The sequence below is a fragment of the Microtus ochrogaster genome, unplaced genomic scaffold (genome assembly GCF_000317375.1).
Source record: "Microtus ochrogaster isolate Prairie Vole_2 unplaced genomic scaffold, MicOch1.0 UNK43, whole genome shotgun sequence".
NCBI classification, from domain to species: domain Eukaryota; kingdom Metazoa; phylum Chordata; class Mammalia; order Rodentia; family Cricetidae; genus Microtus; species Microtus ochrogaster.
Genome location: NW_004949141.1, coordinates 1,003,075 through 1,014,379, shown reverse-complemented (window position 1 = coordinate 1,014,379; position 11,305 = coordinate 1,003,075). Strand labels below are relative to the sequence as shown.

At 40.4% G+C, this 11,305-nt stretch overlaps 1 protein-coding gene across 1 annotated transcript in view; it reads right to left on the bottom strand.

Moving 5' to 3' along the window:
• Positions 1-1,804: 1,804 nt before the first annotated feature.
• B3gnt5 (UDP-GlcNAc:betaGal beta-1,3-N-acetylglucosaminyltransferase 5) overlaps positions 1,805-11,305 on the bottom strand; it is a 14,584-nt gene continuing 5,083 nt past the window's right edge. Inside the window, exon 3 of the mRNA XM_005368929.1 lies at positions 1,805-3,228. Within this exon, the coding sequence (XP_005368986.1) occupies positions 1,805-2,938 (1,134 nt within the window). The 5' untranslated portion in view covers positions 2,939-3,228. The remainder of the gene's footprint in view (positions 3,229-11,305) is intronic.

Genomic DNA, 11,305 nt, shown 5'->3' with positions numbered 1-11,305 from the left:
GGCACATAAAACCCAAAGCCAGCAGTTATCAAAGTGCCAACTGGTGAGTGTTGGTTAGCTATGAAACTGCTTGTCAAATAACACCTTTGTTTCCTAGTTTTTTATTTAAATGGATCAGAAAAATCTGAACTATAATAATCTAAAACCCTGAATCTATCCTAAAAATAACTATCTTAAGAATGTTTAACACCACATCTTGAGGTTAGTAAGAAATTACCCAAGCAGTGTAAACAAGCTTCAAATATCATAGTAGAAAAATTCACAAAGATTTCTGTAAACATTAAAAAAAAATCTACCTGCAAAAACACAGGTATCATTTAGTTGTGTATTCTGAGAAATTTTTAGATTTTGTTTTGTTTTTTGTTTTGCTTTGTTTTACTTTTTTTCCAATACCATCCTAATGATAGATGATCTTTTCTCTAACATGTGTCTCTGTCTGAAGTTTGTTAAACGGGCCATTTGCTTTTGCTGAAGTCATTGTTTTGGCCTGCATTGCATGTCTCCATCCATGGACGTCACTTAGTCCTTTCTGTGCTTGTGCATTGTTGACATTCCAGCACATTTTTCATCCTACTTTGTAAAATCACCGCTGGTTACAAATAATATGCAGCTTTACCAAAACGTTTAGCCTCGTTTGGTTAGTTTCTCTACTACTCTTGCTCTGCTTCCATGTTTGAAAGACTTAAAAGATCATCACTGATAGTTATTTAGCCAAATAATGGATTATTTAGACATGGTAGCATATTAAAAACTTTTAAATTAAAAGTCAATTTGGAACAAAATCTGTGCCCTATGAGACCTTGCTGGTAGGTCATGGACTGATTCTAGTAATCACTGCTGTGATTTGGACTCCAAGCTAACACATCACAAGTTGCAAGGAAAAGAGTCTTTTTATGCAACTTTGTCTTTTCTTGTTGGGTATTGAGTTATAGCCCTAGCCCTGTCTTTTCTTGAAGTCTCTTCCCTTATTATACTCTTCTATGTAAGCAATATTCAAACAACTACCTTAAGCAAAGGCCAATATTTAATTCTTTAAAATCCATGGCATAATTCATTAAATCAAAACCAGCTTAATGGAGTTGACAGCAATTTCTCTTTAGAGAGGGCTCTCATGGGCAAGAACTATTCCTGCTTGATAATTTTAGATTATCCTGGTGAGAGCAGAGCTGATGACTTTCTCAAATTTTATATTAAAAATTAGAGAAAACTATGTAAGTATATTTTAAATGGTGCCAGAACTGTCTAGATAAATATTTATAGGAATGCCAGTGTTAAGTGATTCAACCATAACAAGACTGTAGACATTTTCCTCTATGTCCTTATTAGAACAAAACTTTCTTCACGTTGGTATACTTTTCTTCTATACCATCTGCCCACCTCCACCAAGTACTTTTTAATAAAAATAAATTGAAATCTTTGTTCTAAAGACATTAATTTCTTAGAAATGCTCCGTTATACATCTGTTAGGCATTTCCCCCATCATTTTGATACTAAGACATCCCAATTGCTCTTCATACCTCAAAGACGCATGTGGCACCAAGTGAGAACTTGAATTTTGCTTTACTTTTACCTTTGCTTATGATCTAAATCTTTTAAAATCTGAAATTCTTGACATGAATTTAAGCCATGAATTAGGTGTTGCATTGAATAGTTTCTGTAATCAAAGAAATATTTTAATTCCCTGGGATCTTAAATGATCTTTTTGCTTTCAGTTCATTTTACTTAGGGTGTAGAGAAATGTTTGCAGACTTTTTTCCCCTCCAAGTTTGGCTCAATGACAGAGAATACTAGTATTCAAGTGCTGTTAAGCAAATGCAGCCCTACAAGGGTACGGACTCCTGTAAATCAATCTGCAGAAGAGAATTATCTTAATTAACCTGCAGTATATTTGACCAAAAAATCCTTCTGAGATGTTCTTTACTTTAGGATCTGTGGCCTCCATCCAGAGCTCCTGCAGATCTTGTAAGTGTCCATGAGATGTCATCATCTTTTCATAGATGCAAGGATGATAAGGAGCCTTACCTTCCCCAGAAAAAAATATGTGGTCCTGTGGCACTACCCCCACTTTATTGGCACACAGGCCCATGAACACATCATCTATGTACAGACTGGAGTTCAGCATCTGCGATGCTTCATAGACTTTGGCAGCCACATCGCTGGAAATGACATAGGCAGCCCCAGCTGTATAGTCAGGGTAAGCTGGCCATTGGTACATTTCATAGGGAACATAGTATTTGCTGCTTTTATCCCTAACAGGAGGGCCGCCACGATGAACATGACCAATCCAAAAGTCTCGAACACCAATTTGCTCTAGCCCTTGAAGGTATCTGATGAGGTTTGGCATGTGGATAAATATGTCGTCATCAGCCGTCATCAGGAATTTGGCATGTGGACAAAAGCTGTTTGTCCAGCTGAACTGAAGGAGCAGTTTTAAAGTAAGATTGTAGAAGGAATCAACAAAGTCTTGCTGAATTATGTCCTTGTACTTTTCATCTTCCCAAATCAGTTTTCTTTGCAGTTCTTCTCTCTTTGGTGGAGCAGGAGTCCCCAAGGCAAACAGAATTTTGATGTTGGCATTCAGCTGGGACCGAACATAATCCTCATTGCCCCATGTTTTTCTGATTGCAGAGCGTCGGCCATAGTTTGCAGGGGCAGTCTTTATGAACAATAAGAGGAGGACGTCTTGAGCCTGACACTTTCCTTTGTGGTTGATCAAGTATTGGTAGTGAGGTTGCTCGGAGCTGTGCTTCAGAGACAGGGAATCATTCACAAAGCCGTATCTATTCACGAGGTATCTGTAAGAGTAGGACTTCATATGGTTCACAATGTGATTACTGATCGGTCCCCAGAAAACCATGAAGCTTAATATAAAACAAGTGGCAATGAGCTGAAAAAATTTCCATCTTTTGCCTCTTCTGCCACTAACAGACATTCTCATGTTCTCAGGTCTGTTGTAAATAGCTGCTTGCTTCTTCAAGACAATAGCTCTTCGTGTTTGCAGAAGAGATGTGTTTCTTAATACATATTTGTCACAAAAGATAGGATGGTCTCATTCCACGTAATATTGTCTTCTGGCAACATTCCTCTGGGGTTGCCAAGGAATGGAGCACTACAGTCCAACGACACTGACACCTCCAAGGCTGTCCACCGGGCGTTCCTCATTAAATTCTGTGCACGGCCTCATGTTGTTGCTCCATGTGGTTCTTCCTGTGAACATGCACTGTGACTCTACGAAAAGGACAACATATGAATGGGCCACTGAGTTACCATAAAGAGAAAGAATACTCCTTGTCCCTTAAGCCAAATGTCACCTTTGTGGTATTAGCATTTAATAAGTGAAATTAAAAAGAAAACAGAACTGGAGGAAAATAATTGATACAGGCTTTTTATTCAGAATATTGACAACTTTGTTTCTTCCTGCTCTTAAAAAAGGAGCCTCCCAATAGCTATCATCTCTGTATCTACAATTTAAATGCAAGCCTACAGCATAAATCCCAGAGCAAAATCCTGCTTTGCACCCTTGTACTTGTAATTGTGTGTCTCCATCCTTGATATTGTTATAAAACCGATTGTACACATGGAAGACCCTGAAGAAGGAGCCTAATTCCAGTTGTAACACTGCCTTCCAGACCACTGGGTTTTCAGGTTCCCATTCCCCACTATTACTCTTAGTCAGGGTAGTAACTTCAAAGGCTAGTCATGAGAAATGTCCAAAAAAGGAGATGAAAGCAAGCTCCATGGAGACTGTGTTCATAGCTAATCAACATGGATAGCACAACATGGTAGGATATCAATTTTGAAGCTGCAAAAACTGCTTAGGAAGCCACAACTGCAAAAGAAAAACAAACAGTATAAAGAAAGCAGTAGGTAGATATGAGACTTATGTTGCATGCATTCAAGGATGCAATGCTAATGCGTTAGTGGGCTTGATTATGAAAAGGCTGAATGCCTCGTCCCAACAGATCAGTATGCCAATGCCTTTCAACCCCTCCATATGCTTATCATGTCTGGATTGAATACTCTAAAGGTGAGAAAAACAACTAGAAACACTAATTTCTGATGCTGGTTTCTGCCTCTAGTTTGCAAAATAACTTTAATACAGGGGCAATATCTTTGTTTGTCATCATTCAGGTAAGGGATGCCTGTGAAGGCAAAACATAAAGGATCTAGAGACTTAAATTGAGGTAATAGATAATCCTTGATGGATGAATCTTTTATAGCAGCATCAATCAACATTTACGAAGTCTAGGAAAACTCTCAGTTGGAAAAAAATCTATAGTTTCTACTCCAACAGATCTAGGAAGAGGACAAAGGTTGGTAAATGTGATGATTAATGTTGATTGTCAGGTCTTTAGTGTCTAGAAGCACCTAGGAGACAAGCCTTTGACATGTCCTATGAATGGAGTTCTCCACTGAAAAAAAAAGGGAGGCAAGCAGAAGTCCAGCGTTCGCTTCTGTCTGCCGTCTGACAGTGGATGGATGGTCTGTGGCCCATGCTTCATCTTTCTGCCGCCACAACTTCTCGGCCATGATGGATACCCTCAAACTGTCAATCAAAACACACCTTTCTTTCCTTAAGTTGATTTTGTCAGGAGTTTTGTCCTAGCAATGAGGAAAAAACAATGCACTAACTTTTGGAATGTAGGGAAGTACAGACATTGGGCTGGAGATTTAGGAACTCTTCCAGATTTCCAGCATCCACACTGCATCTCACAAATGCCTCGAACTCCAGTTCCAGGGGACCCAATGTCCTCCAAAGGCATGGCATATATGTGATGTGCAGACATGCATGCAGGCAACACACACACACTCTACAGGCACAATCAACTTCCTACCTTTGAGCTGTGCTCAGCCAGCTTACCTTGTGTATTCTTACCAAGCTCATTTATAAGCCTGAACTTAGGAGACTATCAGCTTATGAACCCACTCCTCCAAGCATTCAGATGCAAGCCTGACTCACCAAAGATACTAGATCCCTACAGTGAATCAGGGCCCTGACTCAGCAGGTGTTCTGTTGCTGCAGCTGCTGCTAAAATAGCAACTGGTCCCTAATAATCATTTTGTTTTTCTAGGATGTCTATGTCCCCATGTTTTTTTTCAAATACTCTTAAGTAGACCGCAATTAGTCAAGAAACATTTCTGAAAAATGGCAAAGCCAGCAACCTTGACCACTGCGTTTAGCCTATCATGAGGTTTGAGAATGAGATTTCTCCTACTCACCAACAGAGACAAATACTGATTCACTATTTACATACACTATAACCAAATCTCACTGGAAGTAGTGGTGTGATTAGGGGAAGATTTAGAAAAGGTAAACTACTTGTTTATTTTATACCTTCTTTCTAATGCCCAAAGAACCAAAGTCCTCCAAGTAGAGCAGCCATGGGAAGCATTTCCCAGCCTGAAGGAGAGCAGAAGCACCTGCCTCAAACAGGAGTGAACAACGCTGCCCCAGCTCTTTGCAACAGGTACCCTCCCTCCTCTTGTACCTCACAGCACCAAGCACATCATTAGTTTAGCATCTGGAGCGTAGGTAAGGTCACTGAAGAGAAGCCCACAAGTTGGCTCATCCGGTGGAGGAAAATGTGGGGCCTTGCAGAAAACTCAAAACAAGTGTGAAGTTCAGCACCCACTTGCAACACAGTGCCAGCCCAGAAACTGGAGACAAGGGTCACCTCTGCTCCCAGCCAGACTCATTGTGTCACCCTGGGAAGCATTTACTTCACTGGCTTTAGTATTTCTTCTGCACATTAGTGGGGACTATCAATGTAATGTTACTGGGGGAACTGAAAATTGCAGCTCACTTTGGAGCTTCCTGGAAACATGGAGCAGAGTGCTGGAAAGAATAACTTAGAGCAAAACAAAGAGTTGTGCTACAACTCTAGTTTTTTTTCTATTTCGGAGAAAGAAACTTTATATTTTAAAAAAGTAATCAGAAAAACAAAGAACCTAAGTAGAACATTGGGGGTTCAGAGGTTAAGAGTCTTTGTCTCTTTCTTTAGAGGACCCCCATTCAGTTCCCAATACCAGTGTCTGCCAACTCACAATTGTGTGTAACTTCAGCCCAGAGGATCTGACAACACCTTCTGATTCCCAAAGCACTTGTGCATGCACATGGGCAAGCATACCCACCACACACACACACACACACACACACACACACACACACACACACACACACACAGTGATTAAGATGGAGGAAACACATACACACAAATAAAAATAAAATCTTTAAATTATTTTTTTCTAAAGAAGCAAAAAAAGGTAACAGACATCTCCTAAAATACTTTCTAGTCATGGAGCTGTGCCCCTCAGTTACTCAAAAGAATATTTATTCAGACAAAAGAGCTCTTTAAAATTATTTTAAGAAAACTCCACAAGTTAGTGTGTCAGTGTAAAGATTGTTTTGTCTTTTTAAGAGACAATCCATGCCCACTTCCTTTCTAATTGCAGCACTTTCTCTCTTCCTGCCCCCCCTCCCTTCTCCCCTTTTTCCTTCCCCTCCGTAATCCACCTAGTAAATGTCTAACTTTACTCTGTATGGTATGTTTATCCATCTCTCTCGCCAGCCGGCCACAGTCACATGGAGATCTGCCACGTGGTCTTGTGCGCCAACCCTGCTTGGGACTGGCTGTTTTTGGGACCCAGGCAGCTTGCAGCAAACCCATCTGCATGGTGTGCCTATCTGTCTGTCCCTTGCCCACCCACCGCCCAAATGTCTAGCCGCCAGGGACGCCCAGGGGATCAGTCACCTTTGGAGACCTGCTTCCTGGTGCTAGGACTGGCTGCTCTCGGGATCCACTGCCCCCTCTGCTCTTGGGACTCGCAGCAAATCCATTTCAGTCAGGGAGCTACAAAGCTCCCAATAATAACACCTGATTTCTAATACTTCAAATTATCAACTCACTTTGTTGTTGAGTGTACTTTTGCAATATGCAAAACTTGATAAAAATTTTGAAGTTTTAACCAAGATGGTGATGCTTGCAGTGTAAGTTCATGTTAAACACCTGCAGTCTTTAGCATTCTAATTAGCCCTGCAAGGATGTGAGTGTGTGCTGTGCAAACCACGAATGGTAGAAGTGCATGGCATGGCTTGGTGCAAGCTAGGCATAATGGAGGGGTGTGGCATGGCTATGTGTAAGTCAGGCATGGTGGAGGGGTGTGGCATGGCTAGGTGTAAGCCAGGCCTGATGGATGAACATGGTGTGATAATTTCTGGCCTCATTGTCCCATATAAAGTATAATTTCTGTGCACACAATGGTGAGGTACTCTTTCATTACTTTGGAGTAAGCCAACTGCAGATACAACACTGAGATTTGAGAAGATTATTAAGGAGTTTTGGGAAAGACTAAGGATGACCTGCTAGCTGGATGTAGGAAGGATGGTGATCTCTGTTTTTCAGAGAGAAAGGAAAGAACTTCTTGTGGCAGAAATTGGAGAAATGAGAATATATGTAAAAGCAGGGAAGTGGGTGACTGTTTATGGAGAACCTGGAAAATCAAGGAGAGCCTTTAAATACAGAGAGATGCAGGCAGTCTGCTCTAGTTTCTTTCTGTTATGAAAAATACCATGATCAAAAGCAATTTGAAATAAGAACAGTGCTTGCTAGATCATGCTCTGTCTTACCCTCTGATAGTTTTTTTCTTTATTTGTTTTGTTTCTTATATTTTGTTTGTTTGTTGTTCATAGCCCAGACTATAAAAATACTTAGGGATGGTGCCACCACAGTATCTGGGCCTTCCCACACCAATCATCAATTAAGGTAGTTATTTACAGATCTGGACCAATCTGATACAGATTATTCTGTAGCTGAGGTTCCTCCTTCCCAGGTAGTTCTAGATTGTGTTAAGTTGACAATACAGTCTAACCAGCATACAAGCATGGATTTTGTCTTTCTCCCTCCCTCTCTTCCTCCCTCCCCCCTCCTTCTTCTTCTCTCTCCCCATCTCCTCCTCTCCTGTTTTTTTCTCTCTCTCTTTCCATTCCTCCTTCCCCCTCTTTTATAACAAATAGCTCCCTTGTTCAGTATGTATTAAGTTTGAGCAAACAGATTAATCTCACAGTTCTGTTGCAGAATACACAGTCCCTTGAAACCAGCACATCCATGTGTTAGTTTAGCCAGAAACCAGTTTATCTGGGTCTTATACCAGCGTAGGATGCAGTAGGGATGGTATAACCTAGCATGAAGGCAGCATGGATTGGGGGTGTGTGTGTGTGAATCTGTCTGTTTTCTATTGCCATAACAGAGTACTTGAAGCTGGATACTTATGAAGAAAAGAGGTTGCCTTAGTTCCCAATTTGAGAAGCTGGAAATTCAATATCAAAAAGTCCTGTATATTTGGCCCCTGGCAAGGGTCCTTTGGTCATGTCACAACATGAAAGGAAACAGGGGCACAGGTACATTCAGAAGGGGCCATAGAAGGGGTGTGGCCTTACCTCATAACAACAGACTCTCAAGAGAACTAACTCTATGAGAATAGCATTACTTTTTTGAAAGGCCTACCTCCAGTGACCTAATATTCCTGGGTTAGACCTCACCCTTTCATCTCTCCACCATCTCTCACACAGACCTTTGGATAAAGAAAGAATGACAAAGATCTTGTCAGCAAAAGTGAAATTTCTGTAGAGCCTGATAAATACTTGAGATGGGGAAAAAAGATGAAGGAGGGAAATGGGATTTTAAGTATGACTGACTGGAAGAAAACCAGCTCACTGAGGTGGGGGTGAAGCAGGGTCCTATTTGCTAGATAACAAGGTGGGCATCCAGAACAGGAAGATGGCTGATTTTATAAATGTGGGTGAGTTTTTTTACAGGGCAAGAAAAGCAGGAAGATGGGGAGGTGCAAACTCTGGGACAGGAAAACAACAGGGAGGACAAGACAATGAATAATGGACTTATTTTAAAGGGTACCTTAGGCAGTTAAGGTGTGGTTAACATGTGGGTAGTGGGAAAGTGCCAAAACAACTTTCACAAAACAAAAATAAATCCTAAAACTCTGTTTAAGTCATCAATGTTGCTTGAAGGCAATGGGTTAGACTAAGTGATTAGAAGAAGAGAATTAAGCAATTGAGCCATTCCACCCTAGTTTTGGTTTTTTTTCTTCTTGAGAGGAATAAATTACTGTCATGAAACTTGCCTCAGAAGGCCTTGAGACATGTTCAGAGGTGAGGAGCTCTTGTTCCTGCTGAAGACCTGGGTCTGGTTTCCAGCACCACACGATGGCTCAGAATCATGTATAACTCGAGTTTCAGAAGATCTGATACCTTCTTCTTATGCTTGTGGGCACCAGATACAAGGGTGGTACCAAAACAGATAGGCAGGCAAAACACTCACACATGTGAAATAGAATAAATAAACCTTAAAAATAAGTTTTTAAAAGAAACCTTGCTTCAGAAGAGCTTTATAGAAAAATGGCACAGGATTGATGGTTACCTTCATTTTTGAAACCAGTACAAATTGTAGACTACCCATGAGTCATGCATATATTAACAATCCCTTTAAAGAAAACGTACTTATAAAAATGACATATGAACTAGTAAAAACTCCAATAGATTAACATTTTAAGCTTTAATGCATTATATCATTTATATTTAAGCTTGAATTGCATGAAGACCCATGGAAGAGATAACGTTTGGATCCTGTTCTAGCATCACTCAGAAGAAATAAATGCAAAGTTTTCTGTAGCCACATAAACAATTACCAGCTAGTGGTGCTGACTCTCCTCCCTAGGGAGGAAAACAACCTGGTGTTTCAGCCTACACATTTCCCGAGTGAAACATCAGATAGTTTCCAATCATATCTGTAGTATTATACAATAATGATAATAATAATAATGATAATAATATTCTTTAATTTGAATAGGTTTGAATATTTCTAATGTAAGTGTTATAAAAAAGGAAAAAAATATCCAACATTTGTCTTTGGTCATAGAACTTGAGCTCAAGCCATCAACAAAATTCAGAAGCCATTTGAAGTCATTAACCTTCTATAAAGAATGCATTCATAGTCAGCTCTTCAATGTTAGTCCAAAGACTTTAGTTCCAGTTTATTAAAAAAGGATGTGAGGGGCACAGGGATTTGCATTATACAATCTATTTGATGGTCTAGTTGTAAAATCTTCACCTAGGTAAATTAAATTAAGTTTCTTTTTATTAAACACGGGCTAGATCCATTTGCCAGGCGTGGGAGAAGTAAAGACAAAGAAATATCAAATGGCAAAAACGGGTGAAGATGGGCCTTAAGGCTTAGCTAAGACCTGGTAGCACGGGGTTAGAGGAAAGCATGATGGTTTATCTTCTCACTAAAATTTCCTTAGTATGAATATGTGGGATTGGAGACAGAAAATATGAAGAAAGTTTCAGGCTGGACATTTACTTCTTAAACTTGGCCTTCTAAACTCATTGTTGCAACACAATTGTTTGGGTTGAAAGGATGCTTGGTTATTCTAAATAAAATCCTCCTCCACCACCCGATTTCATTTTGTTTTGTTTTCTGGCTGAAAAAGACTTCTTTACTCCTCTCTCAGCAGTTACTGATATAGGTATGTTTTGTATGTAACAGACATTATTCTACGTGCTTCGTGTGACTGCTCATGCTTTAAGCCTAGCAACAACCTACGGGAGCGAAAAGATCTCTCCGTGTTTGCAGAGGAACAAACTGGGGCACTGAGATACCAGGGTAACCATTTTACCTTCAAAATTTCAATGTTCCAACTGTTCACCATTGGCCTTTCTCCCTGTTATGACTCACACCACAGTTCCCACAGAGACCACAGAGCAGGGAGGCAGGTTGGATGAGGCCAAGAGAAGCAGCAGGGTAACAAAGAAAGCTGTTACACCATGTAGAATCTGAAGTCATTCATGACTTTCTACCATCTACAGAGTGTGTTGTTGTTGTAGTTGCTGTTTTTAAACACTTTTTCTTTACTAAGAAGCCTTCTCTGGACTCTGCAAGGGCGCAGATGCTCCCCTCCTCAACTCGATCCCAATATCAGTAAACAACGGGCAAAGGGGATCTGATGAGCCTGTGTCTTATATGTGCACAGTCCTTTCTCCAAAGAATACCAGCGGGTTAAGGATAGCCTCCCAACATGGAGGAGGAGGGCTGAAGAAAGAAGTGGAGAGGAGGAAAGAAGAGGAGAGAAAACTCAGAGGGAACCTGAAGCAAGAATTTGATAAACAAATACTGGATAAATTGAAAATTGAATAGTCATATCACATAGTGAGTCACACCCTAGCCTCAGAAATTATTCCTTTTCCTTCCTTCCTTCCTTCCTTCCTTCCTTCCTTCCTTCCTTCCTTCCT